Source organism: Tiliqua scincoides, chromosome 9, assembly GCF_035046505.1.
Source record: "Tiliqua scincoides isolate rTilSci1 chromosome 9, rTilSci1.hap2, whole genome shotgun sequence".
Lineage (NCBI taxonomy): Eukaryota > Metazoa > Chordata > Lepidosauria > Squamata > Scincidae > Tiliqua > Tiliqua scincoides.
Genome location: NC_089829.1, coordinates 16,496,946 through 16,518,568, shown reverse-complemented (window position 1 = coordinate 16,518,568; position 21,623 = coordinate 16,496,946). Strand labels below are relative to the sequence as shown.

Here is a 21,623-nt window from a genome sequence, read left to right as displayed (position 1 = left end):
AACAAATCTCCGAAGGGCAAGAGTCTAATTGGAGACTGTGGGCTCCCTGAGGGCCGCATTGAGAGGCCTCGAGGGCCGCCAGTGGCCCCAGGGCCGGGGTTTCGGCACCCCTGGTCTACATGATTAGATGGTAGAAAGATGACAGATTGAGATCAGCTCCTATGTTGTCTTTGGGGGAAGGAAAGGTGTCTTTGGGGGAAGGAAAGGGGAAATCACTTTCAAATTTATTCTACTGAAGTTGCAGGAATCTTTTCCTATGTCAGTTGATCTGCTAAGGAGTCCTTGAACATCTGCCCCCCCCTCCTCCAACACTGTGGAAGACTGGGGGGCATGGGCAAAGGTGCACACAGGGTGCCAGTCCTGCTCGTTGTGAGCAGGCTGGGGCTGGTTCTTTTAAGAGACCCAGTTCCATCTCCAGAACCTGGCTTGCAGATCTGCCTTTTTTTTAGCAAATAAAATGGAGGCCGGCCCGCTTGCCTGCCAGGAACTGCTCTAGGCTAGGCCAATGAGCTCAGAATCTGGCTGGGACAACAGAGTTCCTTCCCAGACATGCAAGAAAAGCTGCAGAGAGATAGTACATTTGAGAGATAATTTATTATCACAGTTGAATAGGACAAGGAGAGACAGCAAGTAAACATTTGGAGCACAATCATAGAGCAGAGGCCCCCATGGACAGAGGTCAGAACCAGCCTCTTCAATGTATGCAGCTGAAGAGAGGATCCTCCAAAAAAACCTCGAGTGTTCTTAGTTCATTCAAGGGCAGGTCTGATTCCAGGTTGTGGCCCTGCAGCCTGCTCTACTGCGTCTTGATCACTGCAAAAACCCAGGGAAGCCCTGCTCTCTCTCCCTCCCTCCCTCCACTCAATGGAAACACAAAACCACCTTGATGAGAACCCACCTGCTACGACAACTGCCCCAGGCTGCATCATCAGCTGGTCTACCCTGACAGGCGTGGGAGCAAGGTGTCCACGGCTGCAAACACAGCTCAGAGGTCATGGCAAAGCCATGGAGCCTTCTAGGGATGAGCCCAACAGTGGCAGTGGTTATTTACACAGTCTCAGGGCCCTTTGGAAAAGGGGGATTGGGACAATGGTATCGGAATCTGGTGTCTTCCTGGTGTGGGAGGAGGACAGAAACAAGGCCGATTCTGCTGGGGGAGGGAACAGACCTTTCCTGAGAAGCAAGCCACAAGGCAGCAACTGGCCTTGCCTGTTCTCCCCCAGTTAAGTGATCAGAATGTTCCACAGGCAAGACAAGATCCAAAGGAAGTGGGAGGACTTCATGCAAATCATGCAAATTCTACAACTAACATCCGGGGCATGTCCACATCATCCTTTCCTACAAGGAACCCCTGGTAACTGCACTTCCATGCAGGAAGAGGGGCTCCCAAGCTCCCACCCCAGTGCTGCAACTCCCAGGGCTCCTGGGGTGAGGTGGGGAGGTTAGCAGATTTAAGTTAGTTGTGCAACTATCCCCATCGTTACAAGTTGTGCAAAGACAAGCAGCTGCTCATAGCTACCTCAACACAAAACTAACCCTCTTAGGGCCATGTCCATACAGAGCACTGGGCTGGATAAGTGTCACATACAAACCCAGCGTGCTGATATACAGCAACACCCACACAACTCAGTAGTGCAAACCAAGCCCTCCTTCCTCTGTAGGAAAGAGTCATATTTAGAAATACTGAATGATTTCATCTGCTCTATCCAAGCACATACAGTGACATGTTACAACTACAAGGGGGGACAGGTGGACAAGTCAGGTGGGCCCTGTACATCATGATAGCATTCCTCAGACCCACTCCAAAAGACAAACCAGGCCTGGACCTTGAGAGAAGATGGGTTGGACTGGGACATGACGACTCAATGGGGAAGGACTCAGAAGATGGGAATGTAATTGTCGATCTTGGCTCGGTGGCGCTGGGCAATGCACTCCGCGATCCAAACAATGTTGCGGCATTCTTGCTCCTTCAGTTTCACGAAAGCGTAGAAGACACCAAAGTGGAACTGGTTCAGGAAAGCCAGCTTGTTCAGTTTCACCTAGCAGGACAAGTTGCTGTGAGAGGAAGTTGCTGTACAGCCCAGGCCCCGACCCCCAGTGCTGGTCCCCAAGCTCTTCTGAATCTTTAACACATCTGATCTCATCAAATGTTTTGCTGAGACAACTACATGGAGCCACAACTCTTTTAACCACAAAAGAAGCCTTTTGCAATTGCCTTGCAAGGGTGACTCTTGAGAAATTAGCTAGTGGGAAAAGTCCAAAATGTGGGTCTGACACTGCTCACCCCCTGCCTACTGCCACGCTCTCTACTCTATATCACTAAGTAGGAGAGGCTCCGCCAGGTTCAGGAGGCATGGAGTCAAGGATGCTATAAAGTCAAGAAGGGTTCCTTCAGAAGATGGAAGCCTCACCCAAATGAGAACAAAAAGGAACACACTCTGGCTAAAGAAACGTAAGCCGACAATTAGAACACCAAAGAAGAATATGGGATGTGCGTTGCTAAAAACAGTAAGGCAAACAATAGAAATTCCTTCCAGTACATCAAAAGCAGGAAACCTGCCAGGGAGGCAGTTGGACTGTTGAAACCAAAGGGAGGTTTCAAGAGTGCAGGGAGACAGCGGAGAAGTTTTGCATTTGTCCTCACTACAGAAGATGCAGGGCAGATTCCCATGACTGAACTCACCTTCTCAGGGACAGAGTCTGAGGAACACAATCAAGTTGAAGCAACAATGGACGAGGTTCCAGAGCGTGTCGACAAATTAAACATTAACAAATCACAGGGTCCAGATGGCATCCACCCAAGAGTTCTTAAAGAATTCAAATGCTGAAGCTGCCTATCAAAAATGTAACCTGTCCTTTAAAGCAGCATCTGCACAAGAGGCCTGGGAGGTAGCCAAAAGAACATTAATAATTTTACAAAGTATTTGGGAAATTACAGGTGCGTCAGCTTAATGTCTGTTCTGTGTAAACTGGTGGAAAGCATGCCTAAATGAAGCATCTAGAACAGTGGTTCGGTGGCAGGGCAATGGCAGCGACATGATCCCCCAGGATAGTGCCACTGTCGGAGTCAAAAGGTGGTTTTTTTTACTTACAAAAGTAATTGCTGGGCTCCTGAGGTGTGGGGAGCCCTGCAGACGCCAAGCCTCCAATTGTGTAAAAATAATGATTGGAAACCACTTCTGGTTTTTGATTGTGAAACCTGAAGTGGTTTCCAATAATTATTTTTACATAATCGGAGGCTTGGGGAACACAGCAGAGGTATTTACGGCACACCCTGCACTCCCAGGAGCCCAGCAATGGTTTTTGTAAGTAAAAAAAATAATCTTTTGACCCTGGCAGCATCGTGATCCTGGGAGTCACGTCACTGCCATTGCCCCACCCCTGCGAACACTTAAGTGGTTCCCAACTCCTCTGCAGAAGTTTAGGAATCACTGATCTAGAAGAATGAGCCTTGCTGAAGGAGAATCGGCACGGTTTCTGCAAAGCCAAGTTCTGCCTCACTAACCTAGAGTCCTCTGACAGAGGAAACAGACATGTGGATAGAGGTGTACCAGCTGACATTCTACACTTGTACTTTCTAAATAGCTTTTGACAAAGTTTCTCATCAAAGGAACTTCCTTGTCAGTAAACTTAGCAGTTGCGGAATAAGAGGATGTGTCCTTTATGGACTGGCAATCAGTTGAACAGGAAGCAAAGAGTAGGAATCAGTGGCAATTCTCACAGTGGATGAATTCTTTCAAAGATCTGACAAATCAGGAAAGTGATCTTAGGGCCCTGAGGATACTCAATAAAAACATCATCCCAGTGTGACAGCAGCGAAGACAGCAAATTCCAGGCTAGGAGTTATTAGGAAAGGACTTGAGAACAAGACAGCTCATACTGCACTGTCCCTGCATAAATCTCTGGTGCAGCTGCATTTGGAATCCTGTGTCCAGTTGCAGACATCAAACTTCTAGGAGGATATCAGAGAGCTAGATCAGATGACTGGAACACCTTCCTCACGATGAAAGGCTGCAGCATGTGGGGTTTCTGAGCTTGGAAAAGGGGAGGGAGACACACCTGACTAATTATGCAAGGTGTGGAGGGAGAGTAATTCCAGCATTGTGAGACAGGGAGAAAAACAAAGGGTCACTCAGTGAAAACAACTGTCAAGAGTTTTAGGATGGGACACAGCACAGCATTAGCCTGTGGAATATGTTGCTGGTCACTAGTTAAGGTGGGCTTTGGAAGCTTTCAGAGGCCCAAAGGTCTCTCAGTGACAGCTCAGTGCTGCCTCCAGAACCAGTGGCAGGTGTCTAGGAGCACTGGCTGCAGAACGCAACAAGGGGAGAGAAGGTTGCCGTCCATCCCTGCTTGTGGGCCTCTGGCCTGACCCAGCAAGACTTTTCATACACTGGAAGTCTGCCAGGAAGGAATTTGGGACACGGGTAACAGACCTGAGCTGGATGGAGCTTTTCTTCAAACAAGGACCTTCTGTGCCTCTCAGGACCCTGCTGGCCTGCTCACGCAAGCAGATTCTACATGCGTTGGCATTCTGGTTTTCTGAGAACTGACAGTCCTTTGGGGATGATTGTGACGGCAAGGAGAGCGGAACCTGACTAGCTACGGCAGCCTCTCTCTCACTACCCTGCAACCATGAGGCTGCAGAGGCGCTTGGGACAATACCCGCTTGCCAGCAGAGCTGGACGGATGAGTTCCACAGATAGCTCATGCTTCGGTGTGCCTGCCAAGACCAGAGCCATTCACGCGTGACAGAGGGAGAGGACAAGTCTGCATCAGGATGTCCTGGATGTTCCCCTGCCTCACCCCACTTGATCTGCTGCTCGTAACAGACCAGATCTCAGGCAACTTTGGACAGAGGCTGATGCCCAGTCTACTACAGCAGACTCAGCCGGTGAACCGCAGGAAGTGCTGCCCCCCGCCCCGGTTCACTGCCGAGCACTTCTCCAAGCTCTCCACCCACTTCTTAAGAGGCCCTGCAGTCAGACTAGCAAAGTGGAATACGGACAAGAAACCCAACTGTAGAGGCTCACAGCCTGGCTTTGCAGAGGCAACATTTCAAGACAGGTAGCTCACCTGCTTGGTCAGAGAGGTGGTTCTGCAGGGAAAGTCCCTCCAGCCAACGGGTGCTTTTTCCAGGGCAGAGAGACTCTTGTTACAGTATTAAGCTTAAGTGAATGCATCCAGTCAAGCAGACTACCACAGAAGCCCAGCTTACCTCATGCTCAAAGAAGCGGTCCTCCAGGGTCTTGTCCCCAGGATTACTGCCTGCTCCTTCAAACAGCAGTTTATATTCCTGTGAGAGAAGACAATGTGCCAAGGAGGAGGAAGCACAAGGCAGTCTCAGCCCACGGCCCAGCAGGGGAGCACCAGAAGGAGGAGAGACTCAGATGCCTGGGTGTTTTTTATCCAAATCACCATCACATTTTTCTCCACAATGGAGAAAGAGAGCAAATGCTCACGGGGAGTTGTTGAGACCAGGGAGAAAGTACCCAGGGGTGATGGAAGCCTTTTGCAATTGAGGGGTCTCCAGAAGAGAGGCTGGAGGGCCACCTGCCAGGGATGCTGTGATAGCTTCCAGTACTGAGCAGAAGGCTGAACCAGATGACCTCTGTGGTCACTTCCAGCTCTAACATTCCAGCTCTGATGCTTCAGAGGTATGAGGGAGAGAAGCCTATCTTTAAAGTGCAGCAACCACACTGTTCCCCGGGGGGGGGGGGGGGAGACACCTTGCTCAGCAGCAGAAGGGGCTAACCACCAAGGAGCACTACACATACACAGACAGGGGATGGGTGTCCTATTCAATCAATAGTCCTGCCAAGAGACACTCATATGAGCACTGCAGTCTGGCAAGCTGGAGAAGAAAGAGCTGTAATTCCCCAGAGACAAAAGAACCGGTTTTGAACCAATACCATGCTCCCCCCCTCAAAAGCAACCACTGGGCATATGATGCCAGCTAGACACTGACATTTGGAAATTCAAAATTCCACTGCTTTCTAGACAGGAACAGAGGCCTTCAAGGATACAGCCCCAGGTCCAAAGCTTTAGAATCTCCTTGGCCCACTTTCATTCTCACTGAAAGCAGTGACTGCTGGTGACCAAACACCCACCTTGAAACACCTCTGCAATGGGGTAAAAATCAGGCCAGATCACATAACTGCCCAGCATGGTGCTCTAGAGTGGAGGATGCCCCGTCCTACAGCCGAGGGCACATTCTCCTGCCCATCCACCCTCTCTTGGAGCAAGAACGTCCTTGTATGTGGGGATCTCTTACCGGATAGTAGTCAGCCACTGCTTTGACTTGCTCGTAGTCATCTGCCCGGGCCAGCTGGGCCAGACCCTCTGGATAGAGTTTCCCACAGTGAGGAAAGAGCTTTGCACGGTCCTCTTTGGAGAGCTCAGTGCCAAAGGAGTTGATGGTGATGATGAAGGCTCTTCGGTCAGCCTCAAACTGCAAGGAAAGGCAGACAAGTTCTGCTGGCAAGAAAAAGTTCCAGGAGGGAGGGAGAAGGGGAGAAGCATCTGCAGCAGCAACAGAAGCTCCTTTGGACCTTGAAGTACAGAACGGACCATTCTCATGAATTCAGGTGTTAAGGCCAGCAGCTTCTCCTGCCAAGGCACAAGAACGAATGAAGGAGACAAAAACTGCCACCACATTCAAAACTCAGCACAGACTCCTGGCACTCCTCCTTTCCAGACACAAAGGTTACTGCAACAAAACTCTGGAAATAGGGGCTGGAATTCACATCTGCCTTGACCTTTCATGCCCTGGAGTATGAGAAAACCTCAATTTCCTGCCAGCCAAGTGAGTGCTTTCCCAGGGAATATAAACACTGTTTCTGCCACCTTCGGCCTTCAAAAGACGGGGCAAGGGGAAATTACAAAATCCAAAGAGATGAACTGAAATATCCCCCTTGCTAAATGAGGAACTGCTCCAGTTGGAGCTTGGATAGAACAGCCTCTGCTGAGGTTGATCTCTTGCCTGGACCTGTAATAGGAGAAACAAGCCAGCCTCTTAGCCACTGGCTCCTCTGAGCAGAGAGATGAGATGGGGCCAGCGAGCTCTTACCTCCAAAATGGGGCACATGGCAGCAGCAGTGGTCCCACCCAGGATCTTGCAGAACTTGTAGAAGGACTCAAGGTAGGCCTGGGGGATAAAACCAAGCCAGGAAAAGAGGATGTTAGCAGGTTATACTGACTTGGACCCTGCATTTGGAGAGGGTGGTCTCCAGTACTGCAGCAGGGGGCTTGCAACAGCTGCTTCTCCTGGACCAGAAGTGAATGCATGTACTCAGGAGACAGCACTGGCAGATCTCATTCCTTCCACCCACCCACAGTGCAAGGGAAGGAACGGAGGAGTCAGTCCAATTGAAATGACCCACTACAGTGGAGGTGGTGAGGAAGACTCTACATCCACGTCATTTCTCTGCCAATTCAGATTCACTGAGTGCATCCAGGCCAGCTGTGGGAGGTCGTCTCAGCCAATGCTCCCCTCCATCTGCACATGAGGAAACTGAGCCCAGAAATATGGCTGCTGAACCCATAAGTCCCCTTCTGCCAGAAGAGCAAGGGGTGGAAAGCAGTAGGGTCTTCCCTTCTTGGGGAGAAATTGTGGTGAATGGTTTACATACCACTTTTCAACAAAGAGAAGTGATTTATATAGCTGAAACAAATCAGTGGTTTCCTATCCCCAAAGGTCTAAAAAGGATGCAAAAGAGATGGCACCAACAGCCATGCTGAAGTGAAGAGGTCCCCCCTACTAAATCTAGAACACTTAAAAAGGTGCCCCTCTGCCAAATAAGCAGGGGTACAGACAATTCCCCCGTGCCTCAGTAGGAGAAAGGACACACACACGTGAGGCAACTGAGGGTATGTGAGTGCACTTGGGTGTCACCTTCCACAACAAAATACTTGTTCCCCTTCAGCTCCCACAGCAGCAAAACAAAAGCCACCCGATGCCAGTTGTCCAGGACCACCACAATGAAGCAGGAACAAGGAGGCTCCTTCGGATATACTCATTTGCCTCGGCAAATGCTTTGCCTTTGTTTCCAGCCCCATCAAGGCCGCTCTTCAGGCTCTCCGCCCCGCCCCCCCAGAAACACTGCCATGGCTTCCTGCCAGTTCAAAAAGTGACCAGCAACAGCCACACAGCAGGCCAGACACACACACACACACACACACACACACACACACACACAGAGAGAGAGAGAGAGAGAGAGAGAGAGAGAGAGAGAGCTTCTCTCTTCTGCTCATTAACACAGGATGAGCTGCTTGGGGGCTCTCAAAGGCTTTACGCTCAACAGTAAAACTCTCTGGCAGCAACACAACCCCTTCCATCTCTTCTTGCTGTTGCCACCAATAGCTCTCCTTCGAGCTAGTCAGGATCAGTGGAAACAAGAACAATCCGTGTGCTATGCTTGGCCAGGCAAGAGATGGCACGATAACCACACAGCAGACCTTGATACACTTGACCTCAGTGTTTTAAGGTCGGCTGATCTAGCTCAAGCAAGACTATGCTAGCCAGAAAAAGCCACAGGGGGCTGCTCCCAGCCCAGCTAGCTGTTGAAACACTCTATCCTCCCCACCCCCCCATGATGTACTGACCTTTCACTCTCCCCGACTCAACCAACACAACTGAGTTTGCAAAGAGCTCCCCAAGAAGGTGGACCTTTGAAGCAGGAGTGCTAATGTAGGAACTGCATCATGCTTACCAAAGTTCAAAGGTGAAGGGCGGGCTTAATGGGCCCACTATATTCAATAATAAAAGGCCTGGACTCAGAAGGCTGATCTAAATAACAATTTCTTTAGCCCCCCCCCCAAAAAAGGCTCTAAGGAGGGAGCAGTTTGTAAGCTAAGAGGGAGGAAGTTCCATATATTTGGTGCCACTACTGAGAAGGCCCTATTCCTTGCCACCACCCTTCCCACCTCCAAGGGCGATGGCTCCTTTAGAAGGGCCTTCTCCAATGACCAAAGAGGATGGGCCAGATTCTCCACCCTTCCCTCTGAAAGAGAGCCCTGCCAGGCCATTGGTGGCACTGAAATAGAAACAACCAAGAGCAGCTAGAGCTGGGTGGCACAGAGCTTCTTCCCAACAAACCCAGCTTCATTTGGCACACTTGCCTCAGCATCAGTCCACCATGCCTGGTATTTCAGAACCAGAGGGCTTATCTGCAACCACCCTCCTTCCTTCAGCACCATAACCCATAGCCAGCCCCCAAGAAGCAGGGCCATCCTTGCCAGCAACAGGAAACAAGGGCAGGGGTTTCAATCTGGGAAGCTGCTCCTTTGTGCTGAGCCCCTACATTGCAGGCTGGTGGTTCTATCTGGAGTGGGGCACAAGCAAGAGTCATCCCATGTCGCATGAACAGCCCTGATCCAGAATGGCCTGGACTTCTGAAGGGAAGTGCATGGTCCATACCTAGCCCTGTGTTTTCAGGGAACAGAATGGCAGAGGCAAACAGGCTTAAGAGTCAAACAGGCCAAGCCATGCCTGAGATCATGGTTGGAGGAACAGGGTGACCAACTTGCCATCTCTGAACACTCACCTTATACAATGTGTTTCGAATAATTTCAATATTCATCTCATCAAGGTCCTGCTCAGAAATGCAATCCTGGAAAAAAGCAGCTGGAAGGGGACAAGAGGTTTCAATGATTGTCAATGATATCTGAGACACACACACACACACACACACCCCCACCTGTACGCTGGATCCCTACAGATTGGGTCCTGTGTAGCTGAGAGAGAATGTGGGGGAGAGCCTTATACTTCCAAGTACTTCATAACAATCTGTGAATTTTATCTTGAGTGTGAAGGCAGAAACAAGGGGGTCTCCAATTGGCCAGTCAGTTAAAAGTGACCAAAATAATTTCCTGCCATTAGCTTTTCAGCTCCCATGCCATTTGCAGTCCATAACATGACCTCAAAATAGCAGAGTTCCTGCAAATCCCAAGCTGCCACCTCCTCCTCACCAAGGGGCGTGTCCACCAGGATGGCATTGTACAGCTCGGCTGGGGTCTGAGCAATGTTCACAGCCTCCATCTGCTCAAAGCTGCCCAGAGGATGGCACTTGGGCACCAGTTCAGCAATGGAGCGTTGATGCAGCGTCCCTGTGATCAGCAGGATGACATTATCAATCATGTAGCTGTACCTGAAAGAAAGCAGGACAGACACCCAGTCAGGCCAAGGGAGGGGGGGGGAGCCAAGCTTTCGGTCTAGGCCTCCCCATGGGTCAACAATGCCCTGGCTTGCAAAGTGTGAGGCTGAAGACACTGTGTGGCAAGGAGTGGCAGAGCAGGCACTGGTGGTGTTCCTAGCACTCTTCAAAGCCACACGCTGCACCCTCCGCTGAGCCTGGCATCACCGTCCAGCTGTTTTCCACACAGGCAGAGCATGCTGCCTGACTTCAGGCTAACAATAAGCGGCCAGCATGGAAAGCGAGTCCTCAGATCACCCTTGGCCCAAGGCCAGCAGAACCACCCTGCTGGGTCCCCTCTAGACCAGCTTTATCCTGTTTACCAGAGTGGCCAACTAGATATCTCTGGGAAGCCCACAAGCAGAGCCTGAAGGCAATCTGCCTGCCCTCCTGCCCCACTCAGTTCCTAGGCGGCCCAGCCTAGCATGCCCTCACAAGAGGGACAGATAGGGGAGAAACGCAACATTTCTTCAGGAATGCTCAGAGGGAGTAAGGCTGCTCTGTTCACTTGGGTCAAGGAGAACAAATCCTTGGCAGGCAGCCAAGGTAGGGGATGATGGAGGCCAGCTGAGAAAGGCTCCAGCCCACAAGCCACACCTCATGGGCCAGATCCAGGAAGTGGTTTCCACTCTGCAGGTACACTTAATACCTGCTGTCACTGCCCTGCAGCACGCACCAACAATTCCTCTCAGCCACTTGACTGTGCTGGGAGCCTGGCAGACAGTGTGCACCTCCCAAAGCTGTTTGGAACAAAGATGACAAGGGGGGGAGAGAACACCCTCGGAACAGCAGCCCTTGTTCCACAGAGAGGATTGCGCAACACGGCCAGCCGCCCAGGCTGTCAGGAACCCGGCGCTGCAGAAGAGCCCTATGAAGCTCAGCTGCAGCAGCCAAGGGGGCCTGAAAACACCCTATTCCCAGCCCAGCTCTACAACCCAGACATGGGAGAGCTCAGAGGCTCCCTGGAAGTCTTTTGCAAGCCAGGAAGAGTGCTGTGCAGCCACTAAGGGGGATTTTCCTCACTGATTCTCCAGCAGGAAGGAGAGATAGCCCATCCCCCAGCCACATCCCACACACAGTCCTAAGTGCCTAACAGGATCGTGGCCAAAGGAACACCAGTAGGTACTGGGGTCAGACAGAAGCACAGAGGTGGGAGGCACTTCTCATCTTCTCAGAAAGCTATAAAAAGCTTGCTGTGAGCAATGTGATGTGTGTTTTACTACAATTCTTCCAAGGCAAAGTCACTATAAAAAGGATTCTGAACAAGTAACAGCCTTCCTGGAGAAAGCACTACAGCAGCCTCCACTGGCAATTAAAAGCTGGAATGATCAAGCCTGCACCAGTCACTGCAGGCAGAGCCTCGGAACACCAAGTATCTGTGAACAGAGAGGACTGAGGTACATGGTTGGACAGGAGAGACATGACAAGCGGCACAAGCCAACAAGCAAGCTGTGTGCTGGAGCAAGAGTGCAGAGCTTCACTCAGCAAGGGGCCCAGAGAAGGAGCACAGCTTACTTCCGGCCCCAACACAATCACTGAATGCTCATCGGCCTTCACTGTTCTGCTCAGTCCCAGACTTCTCTGTAGACAGGGAAGCCGCCCTGCCCTTTTTCTGACCTGGCCCTCCTTCCCAGCAGGTGCAGGACCTTCCCACTTCCAACTTTGAGCTGCCGGACCATTTGCAAGAATGTGGGTCTAGCCATGACCCAAGGAGCAAAAGACTGACCAAGTCCCTCTGGGCGCTCCTTCTGCCTTTGGTGTATGGCTCAACCCAAGCATTCTCATCCTGCTTGCCTAACCTGGGTCAACGGCCTCCTGTCTGGCGGTCCTACAGAAAGCCACTTTTCTGATAAAGGACTCTGCTGCATGTTCTTTTCTAGGCATGGTCACCCCTTCACAGCACCCTTTGAAGCATGCCAGGTCCAGGAGCCACTTCACCAATGCTCCCCTGCTCCTGTCTTCAGAGGCCCAGGCTCCAGATCAGTCCTTTTCTTCCACAGGCACCCCCAAGATTGGCTACTGTGTCTGATTCTCACTCTCCAGAAGCAGATACAGTCACAGCCAGGAGAGACCATACCAGGTCTCCAGACCCACCCCTGCAGCAGCTGGGGACTCTAGGAAAGGCATAGCTGCTTTAATCTGCTTCACTGCAGCTTTTCTGTCTTCCTTGAGTGGCCCTGGAACAGTCAGAAGCTGTTCACAGAACTACCAGGCCAGCCCTTCTCAGGTTTTCTCCTGATTAAGACAGGCTCAAAAACAGCTGCTACTTAGGAAGGGGGTAACTTGAATGGAAAGCAGTGTAAGGAGGGGTGCTTGATCACAAATGACTACCAGAGACTAAGAAAGCTGGTTAACATGCATTCATATGGGCTTATCGCTTGTAGCAGCACTTGCAAGATCATGAAGAAACAGGCCTCGATTCCCTTCTGTCTTGGGTGCTTTTGGTGACCTCCTGAGAACATGGTAGTCACAGCTGGACAAAGCATTGACCAGGATTGGCAACCAGTTGCTTTGACCTTTATCAATGCAGCAGCTGGCTACAGGCAATGTTACAGGAGGGAACAGAACATGCAAGATAGGTTGGTCGACCAGCGTTGGTGCTCCCTGCTGATATAAGAAGAACATCAAACCTCCTTCCAGATCACATCCGATACAGCACAGCACCCTCAGGACTACAACTGAGCCACACTGAACCCAAAAGGAAATTTCCTTTGGGAGGCTGACCTGTGATTTTACCCTAAAACTTTGGACATGCCACTCATTTGTACCACAACACCTGGTTCCTGAAGGGGTAACAGTAAAGCAGTGAGTGTGACATCTGGAACCCTTTTGCTGTCAAGGCCTCCTCCAGAGAGGCTTCCACAGGCCAGTAAATAGGAAATGGTGGGGATGAAAATACACATGAAAGGGAAAGGCCTTCATGGGGACAGGGAAAAAACCTGCATACAGGATTTCATGTCTGTCTACCCACTCCTGGAACGGATACTGCCACGGGGTATGCAGGACTATGCAGGACCCAATAACAGGAACTCTTCCGTAACTACCATACGAGTGGCCCCCTCCCACACTCACCAGCTTCACTTTGAGGTTCCAGAAACCATCACACAGAAGCATTCCAAGCGGAAGTCTAGAACACATGAAATCCCCTTCCCCACAGAGGCAGCTTGATGACCCACCTAGCTTGCTATTGCCCTCTGATTGTCAGTGGCTCTTCAAGTCCTTTGGCCAACAGAAATCCTTTCATTGCAAGGCTAAGGGTTGATCCTGGAACACTCAGTGGGCCAAGTCTGCTCAGTTCAGCACAGAAACCAGGATCAAGACAAGGTTGATACATTCAAACGGGGCATCGGTTTCTGCATTTGAGTGCACATCACCTTGCTTTGGAGACACACACATTAGGAGGCTTGAAGGGGAGCTGAGAACCCTAGGAATGTAGGAGAGCATAAGGCAGTGCATTGCTGTAGAGTCTGTGGCAAGCAGTCTTGGACAACCAGGAGAAGGCAGAGCTCCTGAGTTGTTAAACATTCTTCCTAGAATGTTTGTTCAGGTTGTGAACCAGGAAATACGAAGCTGCATTCCTGCAGCAACTTTCTAGGATTTTTTTTTCCTCAGCCATACCCCAGAGATGGAGCCAGGGACTGAATCTTCTGGAACCTTCTGCAGACCAAAGAGGGGCTCCACAGCTAAACCTCAGAAACTCCCCAACCACCGCTTCACCCTGGCTGGAAACTTGATATAGGATCCCTTAGGATGCCTCAGCCCTGCCTCCTTCTTGCATCACAGTCTGCTTGCTGAAAGTCCTCCGCTCTGGATCAGTTATTCCAAAGGGAAGCAAGGTCAGGGTGACCCAATCATTTCAGTAATTTCCCCTCCCATGCTTAGCCCTCTTATATTCCAGTTTCCCAATGGTTGTCTACAAAAGCCCAAATGAAAGCGGTCACACCTCACCTCCCTTGTCATGGCAAATGCTCTGGTACGGGTGATGAGAGGAGCCCTAGCTTCTCCCTCCAGTCTGGCACTGGAGAGAAGGTGGGGATCACTCTGCACTTCAATGAGTGGAGCACTACTGTCTGGTGAAGACTCACCCCTCTTTACCTGCAAGCCAGGCAGGAAGGCTGGGCTGGGCTGGGAGGTACTGGCACTGAAGATACCCAGAGGCCCTTGCCGGTTCAGTGTTGAATAAGCCCCAGAAATCCTCTCTGGCTCTGAAGAAGATGGCTGGGACTGGTCACTGGGTGTTGAGCTGCAGAAGCATGCTGTGTACCTTGCCCACCCAGTATGTCGCTCCTGTTGCACATTTGGGAAGGATCCCCACAGCTGCACAGACTTCCAAGACTCTCCAAAACACAGCATAAAACGATGAAGTCTATCCCTGCCCATCCCAGCTGCAAACTTGGGAAGGGATTGTCTGGGACTTCACAGCCTAGGTGTGTTCCACATGCAAACCCTGCCAAGCAAAATGGGATCTACTCCTGCCAAGCGTGTACAGTGGGCCATGAGCTCATGAGGGAGGAGACGGGCCTCAGCTTTGCTAGTGTTGCATAGCTATGGCCCCTTGCGGAAGAAAAATCAGGCCACATAGCCAGTTTTGAGCTGGCCATGTTAGCTTATGAGTAGGTGAGAATCTTGAAGAAGTTTGGCCACTCCCTTATACACACATCACACAGCAGGAAAAACAAATCCTAATAGGCAGTGCAGTGCTGCAACCACAACAACATGCCAGATTAGCTACAAGCTATCAGCTTCCAAGCCCAGAGGCTGGTCAGATCGTTGCCCTACAGCCCTTCTCCTGAAATCACTTGTACTTACGTGATGAAGTCCAGAAAGCTGGCCAGAGGCTCATATGCATGATTCCGCATGTGGCGGAACTCCACCACCATCTTCTCCTTCAGTTTGTCATCAATGACAGACACTGTGAGAGGGGAAGCTTCGTTTGCCAAGAAGTTCCCATAATCTGTGCTCTGGAGATGGAGCTTCAGATCTGAAAAGGGCAAGCAAGATTTGCAACTCAATGAATCATGATGGAAAACAGACCAGGCAGGACCATGAGACAATGGACAGTTTTCCCCAGAAGGGCAACACAGTGACCCCTGCTGGGCAGACTGAGACAGCTCAGCTGCTCTAGTCCATGGTGCCTGCCAAGCCCACATCCACAAGACTGGATGTCACCAGTCTTTTGCACCCCCCCCCCCAGCCTAAGCATACAGCTTCCTCTTTAATGCCCTTGCAAATTCTGTGGAATCTAGCTGATGCTGTCCCTTTGCCAGAGATCATAGAATATTGAATTGGAAATCACCTTTGAGGTCATCTAGACCAACACACTGCTTGGGGAAGGAAACTGCTACAAGCATCCCTGGCAGGTGGCCATCTATCCCCTGCTTGAAAGCCCTCAATGAGGTGGAGCCCACAATTGCATGAGGCAGAATGTTCCAGAGACAGATAGCTCTTACACTTAAAAATTCTTCCTCATGTCTAGCTTGCATCTACCTCCTGTAGTTTCAACCCTTTGATTCTAGTCCTGTACCCAGAAGCCATAGAGAGCACACTTCTTCTGCATGACAGTCAGACAGCCACTGTATCCCCCCCCCATCTTCGGTTCCCCAAAGGAGTTTGTTTCCAGATCTTCTTGGTCTCCTCTGAAGAAAATGTCACCAAAGGTTCTCAGAAGTACTTCAACAGGTGCAAAGCAAGTTCCTGAAGCCTAACAAACTTTGTTCTGGGCCTAGGACCACTTGAGAGACCACTTGAGGCCAGCTGAATCAGAAGCAACCAGATCCCCTTTCCAAGTGGGCAGCTGAACCAGCATGCCTATTTGTCCCACCAGGATGTTGGACTGGCCTTCTAGTGCCATTCCACCCCACCCTCTGCCTCATCCAGGAAAGAGATGTGCAAGCATGGGAGCACACATTGTGGGTGGGCCCATGTGAACCTGGGCTCTTATAGGACCTGAGTCAGGTTCCTGGAGCTGCCTTATCTAAGACAGTGTTGTCTGCTGCCAGAGGCCCTCCAGGGTCATGGGTCTTTCCCAGTTCTGTCTGGAAACGATGTTAGGAATAAATCTGGGACCTTGTCCATGCACAGCAGAAATGGCTTCACCACTCAAATGCACATTGTGTGATTATTATTATTATTAGTGTTATTAGTAGAGTAATGACTGTATATATCACTAAGGATGAATGTATATAGATCCAAAATTGAGAAAACAACTATGGACAGCAAATGTCGCCTGTGTAAAGATGCTGATGAAACTGTAGACCACCTGGTCAGCTGCTGCAAGAAGACTGTGCAGACTGACTACAAAGAAAGACAAGACAAAGTTGAAACAATAATTCACTAGAATATGTGTAAATTGTACAAACTGTCTGCAAGTAACAACTGGTGGAACCACAAGATTGAAAAAATAATAGAGAATGAAGAAGTCAAAGTGCTCTGGGATTTATATAATACAAACCAACAAGCGTCTGCTACACAACACAACAGACATAGCCATCATTGACAAGAAGGATAAGAAAGTCTGGATAGTAGACACTGTAATACCTGGAGACAGTAGAATAAAAGACAAAGAACTGGAGAAAATCACCAAGTATAAAGACCTGCAAATGGAAACCAAAAGACTGTGGAACAAGAAAGCAAGAGTAAAACCAATTGTCATAGGGTTCTTGAGTGCTATCCCAAAACATCTGGAAAAGCACTTCAACACCATTGGGATGAGCACAAGCTCCATTAGTCAATTACAAAAGACCACCTTACTAGGAAGAGCACACATACGACAATATTTGTAACGCAACAAGATAAAAACAAAAATTAGCTGACTAACCAAGGGAAGGTCTCAATACATGGATATATCCAAAACCCAACCAAAAACAAAATGACTGCAAAATATTTCTTTACTCAGCGTGTGGTTAGTCTGTGGAACTCCTTGCCACAGGATGTAGTCATGGCATCTGATCTAGATGCCTTTAAAAGGGGATTGGACAAATTTCTGGAGGAAAAGTCCATCACAGGTTACAAGCCATGATGTGTATGTGTGCAGCCTCCTGATTTTAGAGATGGGTTGCCTCAGAATGCCAGATGCAAGGGATGGCACCAGGATACAGGTCTCTCATTGTCTTGTGTGTTCCCTGAGGCATTTGGTGGGCAACTGTAAGATTTCCAGAAATATGTTTGTCCTAACTCTCGTTTGTCCTAACTTTCCCAACACTCAATTTTAGCAGATGTCCCCTGGTTCTGGGGTTATGCAAGAGGAGAAAGAGCATCTCTCTATTCTCTCTATCAATCCCCTGATTAGTTGTGTATGTATTGATCGTGTACCCCCTCAGGTGCCTTTTTTTTTAAGACTGAAGAGCCCCAAACACTGTAGCCTTCCCTCGTAAGTGAGACGTCCCAGTTCAGTAATCATTTTAGTCGCTCTTTTTTGCACCTTTTCCATTTCCAAGATACCCTTTTTGAGCTGTGGTGACCAGAACTGGATGAAATAATCCAGGTGTGGCCCTTACCATCGATTTGTACAAAGGCATTATAATATTAGCTGTTTTATTCTCAATATCTTTTCTAATGATCCCAAGCATAGAATTAGCCGTCTTCACTGCCGCCGCACATTGAGTCGACACTTTCATCGACCTGTCCACCAGCACCCCAAGATCCCTCTCCTGATCTGTCAGACAGCTCAGAACACATTAGCCTATATGTTGTTGTTTTTTCCCCCCAATGTGCATTACTTCACACTTACACTGAAACGCACCTGCCATTTTGCTACCCATTCTCCCAGTTTGGAGAGATCCTTCTGGAGCTCCTCACAATCTCTTCTGGTCTTCACCACTTGAAAAAGTTTGATGACATCAATTTCCTTGATGTCATCCTTACAACCAGTCTCCAAGGTAAGTGTTGTTCATCCATCCTGCAGATGGAGACAGCTGCGGCTGAGCCCCGACCTGCAATGTGGCCTCTGCCACTGCACATACACCAGCACGGAAGTGGTCTGACAAGAGATTTAGACTTGTGCTGCCTCCCGTCAGTCCAACACCCAAATCTACACTTGAGTCTTTAAAAATAGAAAACGAGCTTGTGGAAGAAGCAACACTTGTTATTTTAATACCACCCTTCCTCCAAGGAGCTCAAGATGGTGAACATGGTTCCTCCCCTCTTTTTGCCCTCACAACAACCCTGTGAGGTAGGTAAGGCTGAAAGAGAGTGACTTGCCCAAGGTTACCCAGGAATTTTCATGGCTGAGTGGGGATCTGAACTTGGATCTTCCAAGTCTAAGTCCAACACCAGAACCACTATGTCATTCAATCAGCACAAAGAGTGGCACACATTGCCTCAAAGGCAAGAGGCAGACATCCCCACACTACTCCTGCTTTAATGTCACCCAAGAAGCCCCTTTAGGTTTGCTGTGCCAGGTACCACTTAAAGAGACAAGCCAGAGCTTAAGAGTTGCTGCAGAAGCAGCTAAGGGTCTTGTAGCCCCTCAAAGACCAACCAGTTTATTTTGGCATCTCTGAAGTGGACTGCAGCAGACCAAAGTGGTGGCTGTTCCTCCTCTGGAGACTACTAGCAGCAGGAAGGCAAAAAAGGGCTCCTGCTGCTTGCCCAGCCCAATGGGGGAATTCTGAGGAACCTGTAACAAAATGAACAGCAGCCGCATCTGGTCAATGGTTCACAAGGAAGAACCAAAAAGGCCCAGAAAGCCAAAGGAAGAGAAACTACCTGAAGACAGCATGTTCCAGCAAATGAACAGCCTCACTCTTGAGACCACCTACTCCTTGAATTAAAAGAAATAAGTTTGAGACTCCTACAAACCTCACATGAATGCTTCCTATTTATACACTGCTTTCTGAATGAGGCCATGATGCAGCACTGGAGATTTCCAGAGACAGAGAGGAATAAACAAATCCAGGGAGTCCCCCACAACTAGCAACCAACAGCTTGCTTGCTTAGCAGGGCACAAAGGCAAGCAGAAGGTTACGTGTCCCTGAGTTGCAGGCTGCCTTTCCTGGCTCAAGAAGGGAGACAATAAGACCACAGCATGACTGTAAGCATGCCCAAGAAGGTGCCCAGAGTTAGAAGGTTCCTTTTGCCATTGGAAGGGCAGAGGGAACTAGTGAGCCAGCTGGCAGGCAGTTCAACCCCCAGCCTGAACTAACCCATTGGCTTCCTGCTGCCTCCCCTTCCTCTGCACCGAGAAGCAGCCACTGGCTCCCCACCCAGCCTTGTAAGCTCCATGGGAAGACTACAACCTTTCCTAGGGTTCAACTGCTCTTTGAGTAAGGACACTGAGTTTTCACTTCCTCCTCCACTGATTCCTCTTTAAAACCCCACTGTCTTTTGGTCTGAATCCTGAATCCTTTTCCTGCTGCTTCCTCAGAAATTGCAATGGAGCCAGCACATCCCTGCCTGAATCCTTTTCCTTTGCAAGCTAAACAGTTGCTGTCCCGCGGTTTTTCCTCGTAGGGACTGCCTGTCCTTCCAGGCTTGCACCATGCTTGCACTTCTCTTACGCACCAAGCACTGAGGGATAACTATGCGCGCTTTTCTGCGATCCCCACACAGCTGTTCTGGCAAAAAACCCAGTGTGCAGAAGGCTCTTTTCCACCCTGTCCAAGTCAATGCCCCCTGGGCTCCCACAAGTTCCTTGACTGGTCCCTGTGGACTGTTGGCCAAGCCAGCCATGATCAACACCTCCTCTGAGGGGCTCCTTTGAGTGCCACTGTAGCACCACTGTGCCAGAGCCTCCTTCCTGCCACTTTTCTGAGGGCTCATTAGGCAGACATTCTTGGGGGGGGGGGGGGTCCAGAGGCACAGAAACAGGGGCGGGTGGGGAAGAAGACAAGGCACAGCCTGAATGGAACCAGATGGGAAATACTGTCCAAAACATTCCTGGTTTCTTGGAATCTCAAGTTCAAGGCCCTCTCCATCTCCAGGGCAGCAGTGAGTTGCATAATCGCCACTCTGCTTTCCCAAGACGTGGGGGTGGGGATCACATCCCTGGTCAGGCAGAGTATTGCTTCTCCCTGGGCGGATGGGAGAGGGGGACAGTCAAACAAGCTCAGCTACCCTCAGGGGTGTGATATGACCACATTTCTTTCCCCTCAGGATGGGGAAGCTAGCAGGATGGGGGTGGGGTGGGCTCCTAGACCAGGGCTGGCAGGCAGGCAGGCTACAGGCCAAGTGCAGCTTCAAGACAATTTGACCACGTTTTGCTGAAGCAGGGTAAAATACTGTTCCTAAAGTTTCATTTGTACAGTTGTGAAAACAAGTCAACCAAGTTCAAGCTGCAAGAGAGTCATGCACACTTTGTGTTGCATCTCTTTCATTTTCCCATGCAAAGACCTGGCTACACTCCAAAACCGTGAAGCTCGTGTTGCTGGATCATTCTCCCTACACAAGAGAACCAAGCAGAGCTTGTGCAGCTCTGCCCCAACCACTATCTGGTGAACAAGCACCCCTATTCTGGAGCCTTGCTTTGTTCTGCCAAGCTTGTCTCATGCTCAGACTTTTCCCAAGGTTAACTGGTTGCAGGCTGTGCCTAGAAAAAAGGTTGCGCTCCAGTAAGCCAAGGCTGAAGGCAGGCAAAGATGCAACAAGAGGCTCCCGCCTGCTTTCTTGCAAGGCACCCAGCATTCATCCTGAGGATTTTACATACGGCTACAGCTCAATCTATCAAATGGAAAAGGCAGCTTTTGCTGGTCCTGCTAAAGCTGCTATGGCAATCAGTGCTTCCGATGTCTCTGTCAAGTGATCCATGGGAAGAAAGAAGCTCAGGCAAAGACCAGAGCCTGCTTATTTAGCCAGGAGGAGAAGTCGGCCACCTGCAATGAGTAGCCAGGCCACCACTGGAGGCCACCAAGCATAAGACAGGCCTGAAGCTATGCCCCACCATCTCTTCCCAGGAAGGGTGATTACAGAAGTCACTTGGACCAGGTTCAAATCTTTGCTCATCTATCAGTAATCATGGGTCAGTCCCTGTTGTCTCAGCATCAACTGGACCAGTTCACTGGCAGGAGAAACACATGTACTGCTCTGAAGTTTCTGGAATTTTTGATCCAAGCCCCCTGCCTATCAGTGCATGGGTCCCTGAGCCTGTGCCAAACAGCCAAGTTAACAACATGGGGGCACCCCATCCCAGCCACAACAAAGAGGTAGCACCTTTGAATACCAGTGCTGGACACAAGCAGGGTAGGACTGCTGCCTTCAGGCCCTGTCAGCTTCCAAGAGGCATAAGACTGCATGAAACAACATACTAGATCAGGGAAAGGGGGGGGGCACAGATTACTGCTTCCCCAACACTTGTGATGGGAAAGCCAGAGCATCCAAACCCATAGGCACTCATGCACTCACACCACCACCCTCCCAAACTGCACACACAGAATTATCAGAGTTCCTAGCCTGAAACTGAATTTAGTTCACTACTCAGGCAGAGGGAGCCTGGAA

General features: G+C 50.0%; 1 protein-coding gene across 1 annotated transcript in view; it reads right to left on the bottom strand.

Moving 5' to 3' along the window:
* Positions 1 to 575: 575 nt before the first annotated feature.
* ATP6V0D1 (ATPase H+ transporting V0 subunit d1) overlaps positions 576 to 21,623 on the bottom strand; it is a 31,743-nt gene continuing 10,695 nt past the window's right edge. The window contains exons 2-8 of the mRNA XM_066637125.1: positions 15,003 to 15,174; positions 9,970 to 10,148; positions 9,546 to 9,625; positions 7,070 to 7,147; positions 6,275 to 6,451; positions 5,219 to 5,296; positions 576 to 2,039 (exon numbers count right to left, since the gene is read on the bottom strand). Coding sequence (XP_066493222.1) covers positions 1,878 to 2,039; positions 5,219 to 5,296; positions 6,275 to 6,451; positions 7,070 to 7,147; positions 9,546 to 9,625; positions 9,970 to 10,148; positions 15,003 to 15,174 — 926 coding nt within the window. The 3' untranslated portion in view covers positions 576 to 1,877. The remainder of the gene's footprint in view (positions 2,040 to 5,218; positions 5,297 to 6,274; positions 6,452 to 7,069; positions 7,148 to 9,545; positions 9,626 to 9,969; positions 10,149 to 15,002; positions 15,175 to 21,623) is intronic.